This window comes from Carassius carassius, chromosome 38 (assembly GCF_963082965.1).
Source record: "Carassius carassius chromosome 38, fCarCar2.1, whole genome shotgun sequence".
Taxonomy (NCBI): Eukaryota; Metazoa; Chordata; class Actinopteri; order Cypriniformes; family Cyprinidae; genus Carassius; species Carassius carassius.
In genome coordinates, this window is record NC_081792.1 from 1,909,144 (window position 1) to 1,930,643 (window position 21,500).

At 42.3% G+C, this 21,500-nt stretch overlaps 3 protein-coding genes across 10 annotated transcripts in view; 2 read left to right on the top strand and 1 right to left on the bottom strand.

Annotated features, from left to right (window-relative positions):
* LOC132119151 (synapsin-2-like) overlaps positions 1-21,500 on the top strand; it is a 511,637-nt gene that overhangs the window by 123,465 nt on the left and 366,672 nt on the right. The window lies entirely within an intron of this gene.
* Positions 1-21,500, bottom strand: part of LOC132119156 (metalloproteinase inhibitor 3-like) — a 386,564-nt gene that overhangs the window by 75,036 nt on the left and 290,028 nt on the right. The window lies entirely within an intron of this gene.
* Positions 1-21,500, top strand: part of LOC132119150 (plasma membrane calcium-transporting ATPase 2) — a 111,334-nt gene that overhangs the window by 18,573 nt on the left and 71,261 nt on the right. For all 8 annotated transcript variants that reach the window (XM_059528907.1, XM_059528899.1, XM_059528902.1 and 5 more), the window contains exon 2: positions 9,326-9,854. In XM_059528907.1, the coding sequence (XP_059384890.1) occupies positions 9,656-9,854 (199 nt within the window). In that variant the 5' untranslated portion in view covers positions 9,326-9,655. The remainder of the gene's footprint in view (positions 1-9,325; positions 9,855-21,500) is intronic.

A 21,500-nucleotide genomic window follows, 5' to 3' on the forward strand; every position in this document is an offset into this window, starting at 1 on the left:
TGCGGTCCAGCTCACCCCTAAACCATCTCGATTGGGTTCAGGTCCGGTGACTGTGGATTAGGGCTGGGACAACGCGTCGAGGTCATCGATGACGTCGACGCAAAAAATACGTCGACGCAAAATATGCGCATTGATTCGTCGACCTGTTTTTATTTCTCTAAAAAACGTTTGCAAAACGTTTACCTTATGTGCGCTGAATATACGCGATGGCCGGATCAACGTTCTGTCCAACGTTATATAACCAGTCCAGGGGTTTTTCTGCGTTGATCTTTTTTTTTTGGCGGCTCAAAGCCTTATTTGATCGGTGAGTGAAAGTGACAGGGCGCGTACGAGAGAGAGCCCCGGCTGCGCGCGCACTCACAGTCTTCAAACATCACGAGCGCTTCTTGCTCTCTCCCTCCCTTGTGTATATTAATCAAAATAATTAAACACGATAGAAAAAGGGCGAAACACCAACGTTTCTCGTGCGCTCGCGCACTCACAGTCTTCTAACTACACGAGCGCTCTCTCTCTCTCTCCCTCTCTCCCTCTCTCGTGCATTCGTGCATATTAACCAAAATCATTAGACAAGATAGAAAAAGGGCGGAACGCCAAAGTTTCACGTGGAGCATTCAGAGATTTTTTTTTCTCCATGACAGGCTGCTGGCTCCCACTGTTAATTTATTTTTATTTTTTTGGAAAAGCTATCTGTATTAGCTTAAAGCCCTCAAGTTTACATTGGTTACTGTATTCTTTTAATTGCTCTAAACAAGTATTTTGGGTGACCATTTTTATTGAATGCTAGACATCAAGTTGTTGTTATTTTCATCTGAAAGAAGAACTTTTTTTCAGTAAGCTAGTCCCTATGTGTTCAGTAAGCTTGTTTCAGTAAGCTATGTGTTTTCAAAGCTTCAAGGTTTTATTGAATGCTATCTCAATACAAGTGCAAAGTAATGCATTCTTAGTCAGTCTTTTATTTTGTAATTTTAAGAGCAATAACCATATATTGCAATGTTAAGGAATTCATGTTTTTTCATTCAGATATATAAATCAACATGTATAAATTGTTAGTAGTCGATTAATGGGGAGATAATCGAAATCGAATCGGTCCGGAAAAAGTAATCGTTAGATTAATCAATGCATCGAAAAAATAATCGCTAGATTAATCATTTAAAAAATAATCGTTTATCCCAGCCCTGCTGTGGAGGCCAGGTCATCTGGCGCAGCACCCCATCACTCTCCTTCTTGGTCAAAAAGCCCTTGATGCCTTCAATTTAATATACTTAAAAAAAAATAATTTATTCCTGTGATGCAAAGCTGAATTTTCAGCATCATTACTCCAGCCTTCAGTGTCACATGTAACATCCAGTCAATCACTGCCACGTCCAAATTAAGGTCAGGAAGCAGTTGCAAGTAAATGATGTTTATTAGATAAGTATTGCCAGGCTGGGTTGATGGTGGGTGACGCAGGGACCTTGATGGCAGCACAGACTGGTGAGGAGGTGATTGAGTGCGCAGGTGGGTGATGGTGAGGGATCTGTATGATGATTGGTAATTCCAATAGCAACCGAACAGGAACAAGACACAAACGTAGCTGAGCAGATGGAACACAGACAAGAATCACGGAGGACCTCAAACAACAATCTGACAAACAAGAGGCGAAAGACAGGGCATTAAGTAGGCTGGTGGAATGAGCTGTAGCTGCGAGACGAGCAGGAAACGGTGCATTCATGAACCGTGACAGTACCCCTCCTCCTAAAGACGCCTCCTGGCGTCCCCAGACTCCCTTACCTGCCGATTGTAATCATTGATAAGAGAGTGATCCATGATGTCTCTACCAGGCACCCAACTTCTCTCCTCCGGACCGTAACCCTCCCAGTCCACCAAGTATTGAAATCCGCGTCCCCTCCGTCTTGAGTCCAGAACTTTTTGACCCACGACGTATATGGGAGGCCTAGACGGGTGGCGGTCGGCTTTAGCCTTGGTGCACACCCCCACTTGGAGTAGAGTCTCGCGGGCTCTAGTCCAAGTACGGTGACACCTCTGGACAAAAGCGTGAATGGAGGGGGCCGCGACTTCGGATTCCAGACTGGGAAAAATTGGTGGCTGGTATCCTACACTACACTCAAATGGAGATAGGCCCATAGCTGATATTGGTAATGTATTGTGGGCGTACTCCACCATTGACAGTTGTTGGCTCCAGGAGGAAGGATTCTTGGAGACCAAACATCGCAACACCCTTTCCAAATCTTGGTTGGCTCTCTCGGTTTGACCATTGCTCTGGGGATGAAACCCTGAGGACAGATTTACAGTCGCTCCCAGTAATCTACAAAATTCACGCCAAAATTTTGAAACAAATTGGGGTCCTCTGTCGGAGACCACATCTGTCGGGAGGCCATGTAAACGAAAGACGTGATCTACGATGGTCAACGCCGTCTTCTTGGCTGAGGGTAATTTGGGCAAGGGAATAAAGTGGGCCACCCTCGAGAACCGGTCCACCACAGTCCAAACTACCATGTTGCCCTGGGAGGGCGGGAGGGCGGTAATAAAATCTAGTGCGATATGGGACCAGGGTCTCGAAGGGACCGGCAGCGGTTGAAGTAACCCATCAGGGGGTCGATTGGAAGTCTTACCAGTGGCGCAAACCGAGCAAGCCAAAACAAAACTGTGAATGTCGCGAGCCATAAGTGGCCACCAGAATCGTTGCTTGACCAAAAATTTAGTACGGTTAACTCCTGGATGACAAGCCACATTAGAGCAATGCCCCCACTGAATGATGTTGGACCGTAATCCCTCCGGCACAAATAATCGATTCGGTGGGCACCCGGGCAGAGGCGTTACCCCTTCTAAGGCCGTCTTGACCTTTGATTCGACCTCCCATGTGAGTGTGGAGACCACTAATGTCTCAGGTAAAATACAAAGTAGTTTGATGTTCTTGGAACCCGGGCAGTACGAGAGAGTAAAATCAAAACGTCCGAAAAAAAGTGCCCTGCCTGGAGTTCAACCTTTTGGCAGTACTAATGTATTCTAAATTCTTGTGGTCAGTCCATACTATAAAAGGAACCCCCGAGCCTTCTAACCAGTGGCGCCATTCCTCCAATGCCATCTTGACTGCCAACAATTCTCGGTTACCAATATCATAATTGTGTTCGGCCGGGGATAATCGATATGAAAAAAACGCGCACGGGTGCATCTTGTCATCTGAGGGAGAACGTTGGGATAACACCGCACCTACCCCCACCTCCGATGTGTCGACCTCCACCGCAAACTGATGTGATGGATCAGGGGTGATTAGGATAGGGGCTGAAACGAAGCAGCTCTTCAGTTTGACAAACACAGCCTCGGCTGTGTCTGACCACCTGAACGTAGTTTTGAGGGAGGTCAAGGCGGTCAGAGGTGCGGCTAGTTGACTGAAGTTGCGAATAAAATGCCGGTAGAAGTTGGTGAACCCCAGAAACCTCTTTAGGGCCTTACGGGAATCTGGACTTGGCCACTCTACCACAGCCTTAACCTTCTCGGGATCCATGCGTATTCCCTCAGTCGACAAATTTTTATTTTAATAATATATCACAATATTAAATTTTTTCTGTATTTTTGATCAAATAAATGCAGGCTTGATGAGCAGAAGAAACTTCTTTCAAAAACATAAAAAATACTAATGTTTCCAAACTTTTGGTCTGTACTATATATATATATATATATATATATATTAATCTGTGCACAATTCAGTGCTGTCGATCCTGGCTGAGCTCTGTAGTTATAAGGATGCTAATGTAAAGGGCTGACTTTGCCTTACAGTTGTTAATACTTCTATGTTCTGTTTCAAAGGATCTGTGCACTAATCGGTTAAAATCTGTTCAAAAGAACTTGTGTGCATAAAACATTCAGAGAATTGAAAACAAAGAAAAATCCCAAATACCAGCATAATCATAAACAGATTGTCCAATACTACAAATTTAGTTCTAATAAAGATTAGTAATCACATCGATGTGAATAATTCCTGCTCTGTTCATATTACATGTTAGTTAAAGGTGACATCTTATATTCAACGGAGCACCCTCATTTTAAGAAAGCCACCAATATAAAATGTATATAATAAATTAACTGTAACTAATAAACATGCAGCCTTTTCATTTTTTTATCCATCGTTAAAAAAAAAAAGAAAAAAAAAGAACTGACTGTTGTTTGATTAACAGCTAATCAAGGCAGATTATGAATGTTTTGAAAGCAGTTTTATGAGTGATCTGAGCTATATATTTAACTGTGTGATTAGACTGCTGTACAGGTTTATGTTCATATAAAATACGATGGACGATCTTGAAGATGGCGCCTGTGTCTATGGCCTGCCGTCTGTCTCTGCGCACTTTGTTTGTATTTACGTTATTTTTGTCAATTATTATTGCAAATGTCAACTCTCTACTGGTCTATGACCGCCAAATACTTTTAGACCTTCGACCCTTGATTAAAAACTTGGTGCCATTTGAGCATGATGGCCAAAAAACTTTCTGTCCTCCGTTTCTTACGGGAATACCAGCTCACCTTTGCCGTGTGTCAGCTTTAAGATCTGGATTTTCTCTGTGTAACGGAAACGTGGAGTCGAGTGCTTTTTGTAAACTCTTACCGTTTGACTGTTTGTACTTTAACTCCCCGAGAACGTCAGGTCGTGGAGGAGGACTGGCAACAGACTATAAAACAAATTTTAAGCGTAAACAGCTCACACTCACTGTATCCTTTGCCACCTTTGAGGTGGATTTGTTTGAACTGAGCGGTGCATCTCCAGTGCTGTGCGCACTCGTATATAGGCCACCCAAATACAACAAGGATTTCATCACTGACTTTTCTCAATTTTTGGCTGAGTTTGTGCCAATGTATGACTGCCTCCTTATTGTAGGGGACTTTAACATTCACGTGTGCTGTCCTGAAAAGCCAATGGCAAGAGCCTTTTTAAATGTCATTGACTGTTTTAATCTTGTACAGTGTGTATCTGGCCCCACGCAGGAACGTGGGCACACTCTTGACTTGGTTTTAACTCATGGCTTAACTGTTTCTAATCTTGAAGTCTGTGATGCTTTCTTCTCTGATCATATGCCTGTTGTATTTGAAATTTCCCTCTCCTGTGTCATAGTTAAACCGTGTGCCCCTGTGCGCCATGGTCGAATAGTTAACCCTTCCACTGCTGCTCAGTTTTCCTCTGTTTTTAATCTTAATAGTGATTAGATTAAAGATCTGTGCGCTGGTTTTAATGCTGCTTGCCTAGCAGCATTGGACATGGTTGCCCCTGTAAAAACCAGGGTGTCTAAACCGAGATCTGACCCTTGGCTGAACGATGTTACCCGCGCTGCCAGACGCGAGTGCAGAAGGGCGGAAATAAAGTGGAAGAGGGATAAACTCCAAGTGTCATTTCAGATACTTAGAGAGAGTTGGTGTTCTTATCAAAAAATTATAAAAGCTGAAAAGACCAAGCATGTTTCTAACATTATTTCTTCTAATGGTCACAATCCTCGAGTTCTTTTTAATACCATCAAAACTTTTTTTAATTTCCCACAACTCCAGTGCTTTGAGAACCCATCAAAAGTGTGTGAGGAGTTTCTTCACTTTTTTATCCACAAGGTGGAGAGCATTAGGGCCCTTATTGGTCCACCTTTGTATGACCCTGGCATTTCTGTAACCTGTTCTGCTCTTTTGAACCAGTTTGAGCCTGTTAGCTTGCCTTTTTAGAAAAGATTATTGGTCAAATGAAGTTCACTGGCTCCCCAATGATGTGATTCCCCCTCGTCTTTTTAAAGAGGTTTTTCCTACAGTAGGGCCCTGCATACTTGATATTGTTAATGTCAGTTTCATTACTGGAGTCGTACCTATGAGTTTTAAACATGCAGTTGTTCAACCCTTGTTAAAGAAACCTGGTCTAGACAGACTTGAGCTCTCTAACTATCGGCCTATTTCTAAGCTCCCTATGCTTTCCAAAATTATGGACAAAGTTGTTTATCTGCAGCTGAGGACATTTTTGAATGACAATTGTGTAACTGAAATTTTCCAGTCTGGGTTTAAGTCAGCCCACAGCACTGAGACAGCTCTGCTGAGGGTTTTCAATGACATTCTTCTGGCTTCAGACTCTGGTGATATTGTTGCTCTGCTGCTATTGGACCTTACGGCTGCGTTCGATACAGTCGACCACCAAATTTTATTGTCGCGACTGGAGAACTGTGTGGGCATCAAGGGGTTGGCCTTAGCCTGGATTATGTCCTATTTGGAAGGCAGAAGTTTTTCAGTTCAGGTCAGTGATGCTGTGTCCTCTTCGGCTCCTCTGTCGTGCGGTGTTCCTCAAGGGTCTGTCCTTGGGCCGCTACTTTTTTCATTGTACCTGCTGCCTCTTGGGTCAATTCTTAGAAGTCACAATGTTTCGTTCCATTTTTATGCTGACGACTGCCAAATATATGTGCCGCTAAGTCAGTCAAAAACCCTTTTAGAGTGTCTGAATGAAGTGAAAGCATGGATGGCTATGAAGTTTTTGTATTTAAATGAGAGCAAAACTGAGTTTGTGTTATTTGCTCTTAGTGACTCAGCTGCTGTGGTTCCTGTTGACTTGGGTTGTCTAACCCGAGACATTAGCCCTAACCTGGGAGTCAAGTTGGATGGTCTGTTAAAACTTGATGCCCAGATTAGTGCAGTGGTGAAGACCAGCTTTTTCCAGCTGAGGCAAATAGTCAAAGTAAAACCGGTTTTATCTCGACATGATTTTGAAATTTTAATCCATGCTTTTATCACCACTCGTTTAGATTATTGTAATGCACTTTACACTGGTATTAGCAAATCACTTATGTCACGATTACAACTAGTCCAAAATGCAGCTGCTCGTCTTTTAACTGGAACTCGAAAATTTGACCATATCTCACCCATCCTCCAATCCCTCCACTGGCTCCCTGTGCACTTTCGCACTGATTTTAAAATTATTTTATATGTTTTTAAATGTCTGCATGGCCTGGCCCCCCAGTACCTGTCTGATCTGCTCGTGCCCTACACCCCCCTTCGTTCGCTCCGGTCGGCTGGCCAGGCCCTGCTGGTTGTCCCCAAGACCAAACGAAAATCCAGAGGTGGCCGTGCGTTTGCCGTGGCAGCTCCAAGACTCTGGAATGCGCTGCCTTTGCACATCAGATTGATTGAGTCTCTTCCTGTTTTTAAATCCCATCTTAAGACTCATTTATTTTCTTTGGCTTTTACCTCAGTTTGAGGGTTGACTTTTAGTTTTGTATTACTGTTGCATTTATTTTTATGTTTATCTATTGTTTTATTATTTTTTGTTGTGCTTCTGTTGTATGTTATTGTTTATTTATAGACTGTGTTCAGCACTTTGGTCAACACTGTTGTTTTTAAGGTGCTTTATAAATAAAGGTGGATTAAAAAACAGTCCTGATGAGACAAATTACGGTTCATAGGCACATCTCTAGTGACATTCCTCACGTTGCTTTAAAATTTGAAATTTATGAAAATTTGTGCTGTGTTTACATTTTGAACACTTCATTTGTCTCTGTCAGTCTTTTCATGAATCAACATGTAATTACACTCGGAGTGCAGGTGCTCTTTGGGATGGTTGTGTCACCTCATTTACAGTGATAGCACCATGGTGATAGTGATATCTTCCTGAAAGCATTCATGTCCTGTTGGATAGTCTGTTCAAATCATGCACAGTGTTGTTTTACAGTGATGATGTGAAAGCATCTGTTGCAGCATCAATAAAAAAGAAGCAGCTGTGCATGTATTATTACCTGCAGTAACCTTCTGGAGGACTTCATTATGCCTCCCTGAGAGCCAGTACGTTAACCACCATTGGCACAGCTGGTGGAGTTGGTGGAGCTGGTATTGGCAACAGCAGTGGATATTGATTAGTCCTGAAGGTCATGGACAGCAAGCCCGTTCCATATGAGGCCACTCATTCCCACCATGATTTCAGCGAGAATTTTGTTTGGCAAAATCACGGTCCACTGATTCTGACAGATTTGTCAGCATGGTGAGGCTTTAGTAATAAATGTTTGGACAGAAATGACATGTTCATAGAGGTGTCATGACTGATGCGATGAGCCATTCACTCCTAAACACATATGGAGTCTGGAAATACAGGCAGAGTGTTCTGACAAACAGTTTCTGACAAAGACATTCTCAGAGAAAAATGCAAATGTTTCTCTTTAGAAATGGTATTGATTGTCTGTCCCAAGTCATACAGTTAGATTGAATTAATAATTGTGTTTCTCCTGATGAATTATGGCTGGGTTTGGTTGTTTTAGGTATACAGCTGGTTTGAGTAGAGCTGAAAACTATTTTATAAACTTTATAAAATATATTGTATACTTTGAAACTCTCTAAACTTTATAAAGATACTTAGTGTTGTTCTGAAAAAGCAGTACAAGTTGCTAACCAAAAGAAGCAAATTACATGGAAGCGATTAAAGAGCTATTAAATACATATACAAGAATTGTGCATTCATTAAAACATATCAATCAGGGTGACATTACACTGAACTATTTTGTTTCATGAATCATTTATTTAGAAGAGTGATCGTATATCCTCAGTGTGCTCTGCGGTAAAGCAGAGGTGTTTTGTCATGTTACACCGTTTTTAAGGTGAAAACCACTGAGCTGCTGATACACTGCTAAAAAATGTAGCAAGTAACGTCAAAACCTTCAGATCATTACTCCTCAACAATGCTTATTTTGCTGCAGTTTGCAGTGCACTTAACAACTATTTGTGACTTTGTGTGATTTCACATACCAAAAGTGATACAGTAAATGTGAGAACTACCTTACAGGATGTAGCGGCTGGTATTCAAATGGTGCTCTATGCACCACAATTGCATTCGCATGGATGAATTATATAATCTTTTACCATCACTAGCTCCCCTCCAGCTAATCTTGCTGCAGTGTGGGATGCATTGCCTTAATTTCCTCATAGTGTCAAGCCGTTTGATGCACTCCGCAGTCGCGTTCAGTTCACACGAGCAGTGTAAATACTCACATGTGCCTTCAGTATTTACATGGCTCTGTATTCAGTCAGAGAGCAATCAAAGTGCAGCATGCCGCAGCTATGCATGTGACAGAATTGTCATATGATGAGGAGAATCACAGGAATACATGGACACCCCCCACCTCTGTGTGCAAGAGAAACGCAGATGCATTGACGACACAATGCCTCGTGCCGTGCTTTCCTAGTGCCTCTCTCACTTTTGTGCTGCTCGCACCTTTGAGAAACACTCATGCTTATCTCTCCTTCTCTCTCTCTCTCCCTCTCTCTCACCCTCCCTCCCCTTCTGTCCTCTGCTCTCTCTCTCCCTCTGTGTCTCTCTCTGTCTCTGAAGGAGTAATGGAGCGGATCACCATGTAGACAGTAGCCGACGGGAAGCAGGTAGAATGGGATACCACGTATGGAGAGCCGCCGGTCTGCAGCCGTGGTGAGCGCAGACATCCTCAGGACCTCAGCCGAGATCAGCTGCTGACAGCAGACAGGATCTGTTTTTTTTTTCTGCATCCTCCCTCTCTTACCTTCTATTCTCTCCTGCATTGCTCTTGTTTGTTTTTAGACACCTGTTTTCCAGCCACACCAGGATTTCCTTCTCTGCCCCGTGCGGCGTTTTCTTAATTTCTCTCATCCACTTTCAAGAAAAGCTACCAAGCAATACTCAGCCACCATGGGGGACATGACAAATAGCGATTTTTACACCAAGAACCAAAGAAATGACAGCAACCATGCAGGGGGATTTGGATGCTCGCTCAGTGAGCTGCGTTCCCTCATGGAGCTCAGAGGAACAGAGGCAGTGGTCAAAATTCAGGAGGACTATGGAGGTGTCGAGGGACTGTGCCAGAGGCTGAAAACCTCGCCGACAGAGGGTGAGTGTGCACTGTCTCATGCCGTCTCATGCACTAAACACAATTGCCCTGCTTAAGCTCACACTCATACAGTAAAACTCTTTCAAATGATAATCATTTCCATTCCTGTATGTTGTTCTTCCCCCTTAAACCTGCTGCTGATGCTGGTTGGCTGTCTTGCAGAGTTATTAACTAGGATGTGTCTCCCAGGCAACAGCGCAGGGGTCAAACTAAATTTGCTACTTTTTACAATGATAGTATTGCTGGGTAGAAAAAGCCATGCATATATATATAATTTTAATTACAAATCATCTCAGTGCATTGACTGCAGGATCCATTTTAGAGCATTTTCTTCAATTGAAAATCAGTCGCATGACCTTTAGAGCAGGAAGAGGCTTGCGAGCATCCATTGGAAAAATGGTGTGATTTGGCATCTTCATTGTGTCCTGATTTGTTATGGTCCAACTGGTGGTGTGACTTTGCTTTTCAATGCATGCACCATTTGATCTTCTTCTGTTAGATGTGTCATTATTTAAAACCATTTTGTTTGATATAGGTGTTGGAGTAGATAGCTTGTTATGAATGTAATGTTTCCAATATGCAACCATATTGTGAATTCAGATGCCTTTTGTTTTAGATTAAAACAAAATGACAATCCATATGAACTGGCCTGCAGTAGATGTGTTACCCGTGACAGCACTAGATTGATAGATCTGTCAGCCTGGGTGACAGCTTAATCTTTCCTTCTCTGCAAACTATGTGTTTGGTTTGAGTGTTAGGAACATGTTTAGGAGCAGGCTGTTGCTCTGCAGTGCTGGAGTGACTTGTGCTGACACCCCAAGTGTGACATGATAATGAAGACAAATGGTCACATCTAGTCTGGTTAATAAGCTGAGCATGAAAGCTATGCCTTCTCTCTCAGGATGCAGTCACCACTACCACATACACCATCTTCTAAGATTCTTTCTTCCATTTTTCAGTATTTCAGCCCATTTTAAGTCAACGTATGAGGCACTATCTTAAGAAAGATGTTTTAGGAATGCATAGACAATGTTAGCAGCATAAACTACTGTCCACAAATTTAAAATGGTATATCTGCATCTTTACAGTGAACCAGAGGAAGCTTAAAGGCAAGAATTTGTCAACAACATCAACAGGGTCTACTTGTATCCCAGTTTTATGACTTCCACATTGACATGCACCTCTGTCAATCAAAAAGTACAAACTACCCATGCATTACCTAAAGGAAACAATTTAAACTGTTAAGTGAACAAGAATGTCATGCCATGTTAGAGAAAACAGGCTGATATTTCTTCTGATCAACCCTCTGGACCAGCTTGAACCAAATTATGTCCAGCTTTGACTAACTGGGAGCCCTGTTACAGCAGGGAGGCATCCAAACACTGAATACATTCCAGACACTGTAACATTCTCCCTCTTCGATTTCTCCAAGCTCTTCAGTCAATACTTGTGCCTTTAATCTATGTTTACCTTATACTACAATCGATGATGAAGCAGGGCTGATGGTCAGATCATCTCTACTGAATAAAGAAATTGCTCTGTAAGGACAACACAAGTCTCCCTTGATCCTCCTGGATGCTACAGTACATTATGTGGGTAGTATTGAGCCGCTAGAGCGCCCACTTTTCTCAGAGTTGTGGGTGTTGGCCACTCTCGCAGAGAGAGTTCCTAGCAGATGGGAGCTGAGCAAGAGATGGAGGAGCTGGCGACCTCCCAAAAAAGAGAAAGCATCTCCTTTAAGTCAGCTTGCTTCAGATAATGCTGTGGCTAGTGCCTGTAGTCAGGACAAATGCCACACACCATCTGAATGCCTGCAGCTTGAGGTACAGTTAATAAGAATTATTAAGAGCCAGGGAAATCTATGAAGGATGGTGAAAGAGTTCCTATTTTTACACAGTACATTGAGCAGGACTAAATGACTATGTCCATGTGTTCAGACAGTAGGAAAGGCACTTCTGTTGATGCTGCAACCACAGTAAACAATTTGCCGTAGAGGTGGGCTGGGGTATGACAGCTATTGTATGCTAATGGTCTCAGTGTGCTGTGCCCTAGCACCAGCTGCAAGCCAACCAGTAGTGTATGTTCACTCACCGTGACTGTCCTCCCCCATGCTTTCCTCTGTTCTCATTTCTATTTCAGTCTGATGGCCCATCTCACTTTGACGCAGTGCACATCCTTACCCGAATTAGCATTAAAGTAACCAACACTTACCCCCGGTTTCACAGACAAGGCTTAAGCCTAGTCCTAGACTAAAATGCAAGTCTGAGTTGTTTCAAATGAAAGAAACTTGTACTGATTGATCTTAAAATATATCAGTGCCTTTGTTTTGTCTCAAGATGCACACGAGTAATGTTTTTTTTCTAAGGCATGTTTATAAAAATTACTTAAATGTCCTAATTGAACTATGGCCTAATCCTGGTTTAGGCTAAGCCCTGTCTATGAAACCAGGCCTTAGACTGTCTAGCTAGTCTAAGCTCACGTTTCATATGTCCTGATGTGTCTCCTGACTAATTCATAATGAAATGAGAGGTAAAATATCTCCAGAGCCTAGCCCAGTGCAACTGAGGTGTATTAGAGGCACAGATATGAGACTTTTAGCCATGGTGCTTATTAGCGCACTTGCATTTAACACAAATGCTTCTGCTGCGAGGAGAAAATGCTAAATGCAGCTAATAGCCAATTTTTACAGCAATTAAAAAGGATAGAAACAGAAGGGCTGTGAACATCGGAAGTGAGGCACTCCATGTAATACGATGCTACATTTAAACCGTAAAAGGCACTGAAGGTCAAAGCAAGCTGGCAAAACATCCCAGAGCCAAGCTGCAAACACAACATGACCGCAGCTCACACAATGAGCATCAGTGGGCCAGCTCCACTTATCAGAGCCAGCGCTTCACCTGTCCGATCCCTGGCGACGCTTTGACATTGTGCTGAAGGACTCAGTTCTGGAGCAATGACAACAGCTGTTGGCTACTTAAACACTGTCCCACCTTAGCTAGGCTGTGCCCTCCTCCCATGCCCTTGACCAGTACGCTAATCTAGTCCGCGTTCGCATTCCCCTCTGACAAACCTACTTAGTCTAGGGTCCCAGCAGGAATTGCTCAGAAGGAATACAATCTTGTCTAATAAGGACAGTAGTGCTGCCCTGATTCCAGCAGCCATTCTTAAAAGGAGAAAGCATTTCCCTTAGAGGACAGATTATAAATATAATAAGAGACCAGGCTACATTTCTCCTCTTCTGAGAGACAGATGCTCCTGAATGGATGACCTTGGAGGGTAGTTTGAGTCGGTGATGTGGGCACAGAAAAGTACGTAATGCATGTAACATGATCAGGGGCTTAAGAGCGATTTGAAGAGGGATGGGGACACATTGTAAACCTTATTAGCCTGGATCATGAATATTTCGTAGTAATGTCAATAGGTAGTTGTAAGTCATATGTTGAAATACAGCATGGACTAGGCGTGTTAGCATTACTGATTACTGTTCACACATTAGTTTGATTGACTCCTGATGCAGCTGGTTGGATTTGACTTAAAGCTGAGTGAATTTTATTATTTTCTTTCTTTCTATCTTTCTTTTTTTTCTTTCTTTATTAAGCACTTTTACACAACTTGTCATTGAACAAAGTGCTATACAAACACATAACATAACTTATGTTTAAAAACAGTAAATGTACATTCCAATCTGATAGAAAGGGGTAGATCATTCCAGAGTTTAGGAGCTATCGCTACAAAAGCTCGATCTCCACTTCTCCTCTTTGTTCTTGGAGTCGTTAAAACCAGCTGGTCAGCTGACCTCAAGGACCGTTTTGGTTCGTATTTCTTAATAAGATTTGCCAGGTACAACGGAGCCATACCATGCAGTGATTTATGAGCAAAAATTACAATTTTAAGATTTATTCTGTAGTCAATCGGTAGCCAATTTAAAGAACTCAATACTGGGGTAATGTTGTCTCGCTTACGAGTACCCGTCAAAAGTTTCACGGCGGCGTTTTGAACTAGTTGTAAGCGTTTAATCAGTGACTTATTTATGCCGACATATAGCGCATTGCAGTAATCTAGTCTTGTAAATATAAATGCATGAATGAGCTTTTCGAGATCACGAGTGGACAGAAATGGTTTCACTTTCGCTATTAATCTCAAATGATAGAAACAAGACTTTACGACAGAATAAATTTGTCTCTCAAACCTGAGATCAATGTCGAAAAGAACACCTAAATTCCAGACTAATGGCTTACAAAAGGGGGCTAAATCACCCAGATCGTGATCTTATATTTTTATGTGATAAACACCTCTGCTTTGTTCCCCTATGACCGGCAAATGCTTTTGGATATTAAATCATCAATGGACAGAGCAAGCGTTTGCGCGCAGAAAGGATTTGGCTTTGGCTTTGATTATTTGTTAATAATGTGTATACTGAAAAAAATGTGGAGTAGTATTTACTTGAAAAAAGCTTGGAAAAAAAGATCAAGTTAAAGCATAAACATAATTATTAGTAGGTTTAAATAGAAATGTTTAAGTTCAGTTTACTTGGGAATTCCTGGTAAATTTGATTTAATAACAGTAATTTAATGCACTGAAAAAAATATATATTTTTTTTTCTTTTGTTAGCAAGGTTTGCACACATATATTTTAGTCAAGCTTAAGCATTGAATTAAATAAAATCTGTAAGAAAATAAATAGACAGATTGTTATCCTTTGAGATAATATGTCCAGTCAATATAATTATTACCCAAATGAACACAGAGACCTCGATACTTGGTACACTGTACAAAACGACGGTCAGTGAATATTGTTTGAGTAGGGTCATTTTGAGTAGAAAATGAACTACAAATGACACAAAACAGTAAGTTACTAAACCTAACAACAAAAGCAACCATAAAACAACTCGAAAACAGTGAAACATTTAACCTTTTTAATTATTTGTGCCCCAGTGCATGATGGGAAATATGGGATCATAACTTTGATATTTACTTAAAGAATCGTTGTAAACATAACAGACGGTTCCAAGTAAAATATACTTATAAGTTCCAACTTTAATTTCTACAAGCTTAAATTAAGTACTAACATAGAATTAACTTTTTTATTTTTTTATTCTTGCCTTACCTAAATTATTTAATGTAGAAATTAATGTATTTATGTAGTATTTAATTCACTACAAAATCATTTTTATCAGTGTACTCTTTCTTAGTGCTACCTAACACCAAAATATCCCTGATTAATTATCAGTCCAATCTGTAGTTTTCAGAAAATGAAAATAAATATCTTATTGTGAAAATACATATTATACCCCTGCATTTTAGTATCCCTGCTTACGGACAGTTGGATCCAGTGCATTCTAGGTGTTGAAGTTTTCCTACATTTTTCCTGCTCTGTTATCTCTAGTCATGTTTCAAACTCAAAGCTGCTACTTTATGTGGTCAACAACATTTTTCTGTTTGCACTGAAGCCACACAAAACAAAACTCTTTAATTCTATTTATTTTTGTCAAAAAAAAGTATCTAAATTAACAAAATAATTTTTAAAAAGTTGGGACATGGTCGAGGGGTCCCTGAATGATACATACAGTACAAACCTCCTGGGCTCAGTCAATGTGTGTTCAGGGTCATGCAAATGGACGGTTCTTTGTCAGGCATGTGCTTGGAGGGGTCGGGCTGCTCACTGCAATGGGAAGGTCATTTCCACTCGTGAAACCTGACAGCTGACTTTCTGGATTGGTCAGTGAATTACATCCTGGGCCTCCCCATTTATCATATCTGATGTCTGCCTAACACCGTTAACCAGAGCCAGGTCACTTGCTGATGTCATCATTTTGTCACTGCCTTCCTTGCCCTCTTGCCCTCTACATCTATTTTTGCATCTATGTGGCATGTGGCGTTGATGCTGTGTCATCCATCCTGTCGCAGCATTGAGCTTAGGTGGTGGCACATTTTAGCAAAATGAGAGATGATGTAGATAATTATTTTTTTCCAGGACAAAGTATCTTAACATATTTCAAACAAAAGAACATTTCTTGACAAGCAAAAGACAGTTTGTATTAACTAAGTGTAAGAATACTGTATATTCTCTTCACACAGGTTTGATTGTCAAATAAAGCTTAGTTTTAGGACTTTTAGATATTTCAACAGAAAACAAGATAAATACTGATGATACAGATGAGGAAAGTGGGCAGTGTGACAGGGTGGCCCCCATGGGCCTGACCACCTATCGAATTGCAGAGTGACATTTAGGAGTGTTAAGCCACTCAACACATCAATGTGTGGAGCTCTAGCTCAGAGAATGTGCATAATGTTTGAGAGAATGACTTAAACCTCAGGAGATCCCTCGGGGCAACATATGAGTAGCGTGTCCTGACCGGGGCAGCTCAGCCCAGATCCAGCCCAGACATCAAGGAGCAAGTCACAAAGCATTATGTATTATAAAGGCAGCCGAGCTCGTCTTGGCCTCCCTAAACATCTCAACAACAATCTCAACAAAAGTGCCGAAAAGCTCAGAAGGTGAAACTGGCGCATCAAGGAGAAAGCCCTTCTCTTTCATCCCGATATCCACCAAGTTCACCCACAGATGCCTCTCTGTTACCATCATGACTATCATTGATCTGCCAATGGCAGTGGCAGTCTGCTTAGTGGCACAGAGAGCGAGATCTGTGGTGTGACGCAACTCAGCCATCTCATCAGGGGATAAACCCTGGCCTCAACAGGTCAGCCTGATAAGCCTGAAGCACCGCCATGGTGTGCAACAAAGCAGCAGCAGGACCTGCTGCTGTGTATGCCATGCCATTCAAACAAGATGTATCTTGAAGTGGTTTGGATGGCAGGGAGGGAGCCTTAAGTTATTTGGATGGCAAGAAGGGAGCCTTATGTCTTACCAACAGAGAAATAGTTGGCTAGTGTCTCTTCAATAGGGGGCATCTTCTCATAACCGTTCTCACACATCACCTCAATACTGAAACTTATGGATGTGGGATGAAAACAGAGTTTTCCAAGCCTTCTCGATCTCCACATGGAGATCAGGAAGAAATGGAAGGCTCACTTGAGCTGGAGGGCTGTGATCAGAAAGATAACATTCATCGAGGCGCTCTGGGGTGCCACTTTCTTAACCCGCATCCAAGGCAAGTCAAGCCTCACTATGGCGCATTCCATAACCTCAAGCAAATCTGTATGCTGGGTAGGAGGAATGAGAGGACTCAGTCTCAACCTCTTCATCCTCATCCGACATCTCCAGCTCTTCCTGGCTTGGAGCCAGCAGAGCACTAGTCACTGGATCAGACATTGTAAGAGAAATAGCATTGTCATACAGTAGCTCACTCTCGTCCATAACTGATGAGCGCAAAATGGAAAGACCCTCTCTGTGCCTCAGCAGCCGACGGGTCCTGAACTGCAGGGAGCTGATGGCTGTCCCTCTTCCATCGAAAAGGGACACAAATGAGAGCAGAGCTTTTTCATTGAAAAATGCTCAGAATGCACTCATATTTCCGCCTCGAGGACATTGTGCTTTTCACGCAAACAAAAAATTCAAAGATCGTGTGTATCATCAGGTGTAAACCCACCAATTCACTATCTCAACAAATTAGAATATGGTGACATGCCAATCAGCTAATCAACTCAAAGCACTTGCAAAGGTTTCCTGAGCCTTCAAAATGGTCTCTTAGTTTGGTTCACTAGGCTACACAATCATGGCGAAGACTGCTGATCTGAAAGTTGTCCAGAAGACAATCATTGACACCCTTCACAAGGAGGGTAAGCCACAAACATTCATTGCCAAAGAAGCTGGCTGTTCACAGAGTGCTGTATCCTAGCATGTTAACAGAAAGTTGAATGGATGGAAGAAGTGTGGAAGAAAAATAATCACAACCAACCAAGAGAACCGCAGCCTTTTAAGGACTGTCAAGCAAAATCGATTCAAGGAATGGACTGAGGCTGGGGTCAAGGCATCAAGAGCCACCACCACACAGATGTGTCAAGGAATTTGGCTACAGTTGTCATATTCCTCTTGTTAAGCCACTCCTGAACTACAGACAATGTCAGAGGCGTCTTACCTGGGTTAAGGAGAAGAAGTACTGGACTGTTGCCCAGTGGTCCAAAGTCCTCTTTTCAGATGAGAGCAAGTTTTGTATTCAATTTGGAAACCAAGGTCCTAGAGTCTGGAAGAAGTGTGAAAAAACTCATAGCCCAAGGTGCTTGAAGTCCAGTGTTAAGTTTCCACAGTCTGTTATGATTTGGATTGCAATGTCATCTGCTGGTGTTGGTCCATTGTGTTTTTTGAAAACCAAAATCACTGCACCCATTTACCAAGAAATTTTGGAGCCCTTCATGCTTCCTTCTGCTGACCAGCTTTTTGAAGATGCTGATTTCATTTTCCAGCAGGATTTAGCAGCTGCCCACACTGCCAAAAGCACCAAAAGTTGGTTAAATGACCATGGTGTTGGTGTGCTTTACTGGCCAGAAAAACTCACCAGACCTGAACGCCATAAAGAATCTATGGGCTGTTATCAAGAGAAAAATGAGAAACAGGAGACCAAAAAAACTGTCAAAGAAACCTGTGCTTCCATACCACCTCAGCAGTGCCACAAACTGATCACCTCCATGCCACCCTGAATTGAAGCAGTAATTAAATTAAAAAGAGCCCCTACCAAGTATTGAGTGTATGTTAGGTAAATGAACATACTTTCCAGAAGGCCAACAATTCATTATTATTATTATTTTTTTGGTCTTATGAAGTATTCAAATTTTTTTGAAATAGTGAATTGGTGGTTTTTTGTTAAATGTGAGCCAAAATCATCACAGTTAAAATAACCAAAGATTTAAACTACTTCAGTCTGTGTGCACTAAATTTATTTAATAAATAAGTTTCACATTTTGAGTTGAATTACTGCAATAAATGAACTTACAACATTCTAATTTATTGAGATGCATCTCTATATGGTTTGCATGCGCACACACACATACACACTCACACCATACCGCTGCCCACGGCTGCTGCGTTATCATTACTCCACACAGGAAGCATGTGAGCGTGGGTTTGAAGATCTGTAAGCCTGTTCTTCAGGGCCGCTGGTGGACTGGGGGTGTTCACATATAAATAAAAGACATTTCCTTACATCCACAAGTTTTCTGTCTGAACAGGAAAAGCCCTTGTCAAAAACATTGCTCCATCAGTACAATGTCTAATTAAGTTGCCCTTAAACAGCAAGGAGCCATGTTAACCACAGTATCATGAGAGATGTTGAAGATTTATAATGAATTCTCACACTGAAATCTCCCTGTCCATGTCCACCTACCTCCACAGAACAAGCTAAATTTACGTACTTTTGTAAGTCACCTTGAAATCATCAAAGCAGCATCATTAGAGGACAGAGACATAATGCTAGTTCATATTAAATATTAGTGTTGATGAATCATATTATACCCTATTATATAACCTATATTAAACATTACACTGTAAGAAAAAAAAATTGCTGGATTTTTTTCCATGAAGTTTATGGACAAATAATATGAAAAATGTCTAAATATTAACAGTACATTGAGGCCTATTTATATAGATGTTTCTTTGAGTGTATAAAATATGAAAGGCTGTGCTATATTCTGAATATTTTGTCACAACACAGCAGATTCTGTTCACAGTCTCATTACAATTGTAAAAGAGGCAGTACATAATAATGTTGAGGCAAATATTGATAAAAACATCACACAATTGAATTTTTTTAATTGATTGGCGTTGTGTTTCCACTAGTAGATCTAGTGCTGTCATTTAAACTATAATCAACTTAATGTCACAAGTGTGCTGGTGTGTAGAGTAACGCGCACGATGAAGAAGATATATCAAATAGTTATTTTAATGCTCACGGGAGAATAAGGCACATCCAAAACAAATCAAACATATGATATAACATTAATACATAAATACATCACTAGCGGACCAGGAGGAACTAAACAGACAGTGTTTTTAAACACAAGAAAAGTAATCAGGGGAATGGAAACAGGTGGGAATTAACCAATTAACAAAACGAGGAACGGAACATGACCAAAATAGTGAAACACAAAAGGAACAGAAAGTCCATGATCGTGAGAGTTCGCCCCCTCCCGGAACAGTGCGTACTCGCACCGAAAGAGACAGCGGTACCAGGGTGGAGTGGATGGAGGGAGGAGCCAGGGAGGAGCCCGGAGCAGGAGGAGCCAGATGGTCATCCAGAGACCAGCCAGAATGATGACCCATGGTGGAGTCGACGGCGGGAGGAGCCATGGTGCAGGAGGAGCAAACAACACCAGGGGGTCGACTGACAGAGACTGCGCCAGTGGATGAGGAGCCCAAGATGGGCAGAGCAGCCGCTGAGCCAGAGTGACGCAGAGGATCCGGAGGGCCAAGGCGGAGTAGAAGGGTCAGGCGACCAAGGCGCCGGAAGACCGCTGCGGAGCCGGAGTGACTTAGGTGGAGCCTGAGGGAAGGAGGAGCCTGACAGAGCTGGAGGGATGGAGTGACGAGGTGAAGCCAGAGGAATGGATTCCCGAGGTGGCGGATGGTCAACGACTGACCAAGGTGGAGCCGGATGGACGAGGGACCCCGGTGGAGCTGGTGGGATGCCGAGCCATGGTGGAGACGAGGGAGCTAAGAGCCAAAGCGGAGCCAATGGTTCAGAGGTCTGAGGTGGAGTCCAGGGCTCGCAGGCTGGAAGCAGAGACAGTGGATCCTCACGCCAAGGCGGAGCTGGAGACTGGAAGTCCCTAGGCGGACCAGAGCGCCCAGATGGCGCTGACTGAGGGTGAGCCAAAGTGCTGATAAGCACCAGCTGAGATGGAGCAGAGGAACTGACTGGTCTAGGAGGATGCAGGAGAGGGAGGCTGGGAGGAAACACGGGAGGATCAGGGCTGGACGGAACCAGCGGAAACACAGGAGATCTAGGGCTGGACAGAACCAGCGGAGACACAGGAGATTCAGGGCTGGACGGAACCAGCGGAGACACAGGATAATTAGGAATTACCTCCCCAACCCAGTCTATAAGGTCTATTTGAAAAATGTCCATTAATTCCATATTAAATACATAATATTCAGAAACCAGTTGTAGCTCATCCTTAGTCACGGGAGTGTGGGCACGGCTTTCCTCCATGCCCTCGATCTCCACCAGTAATCCCACGATGCACGGTGTTGCCGGTTCACACACCTAGTCAAGGAAGTTGGTAAGGCACGCCAGATCGATAAAGTCCCTGTTCTGGTCCTCCAGCAAACAGTCCAGTTGCTCAAGGCACAGGAATCGGACCGCAGCTAAATAGTTTTTTAAACACAAGGAAAGTAATCAGGGGAATGGAAACAGGTGGGGATTAATCAATTAACAAAATGAGGAATGGAACATGCCCAAAATAGGGAAACACAAAAGGAACAGAAAGTCCATGATCGTGACACTTAATAGGTCATGTGCTAATTTTGTGCATGTGCTCCTGCCCTTGGCATAGTGTTTGCTATGATACTATTGTTTTATTTGTAATAGTCTTTCAAACCTGTAGAAACAAATGACTGATTTTAAACAATTACTGCAATATAATAACATTCTGACCATGTAACCAAAATGTTTAAAAGAAAACACTCAATAGACATGTCCAGTCAGTGTTAAGATTGTAGTATATTTGAGCCCCACATCAATTAAAACAAAAA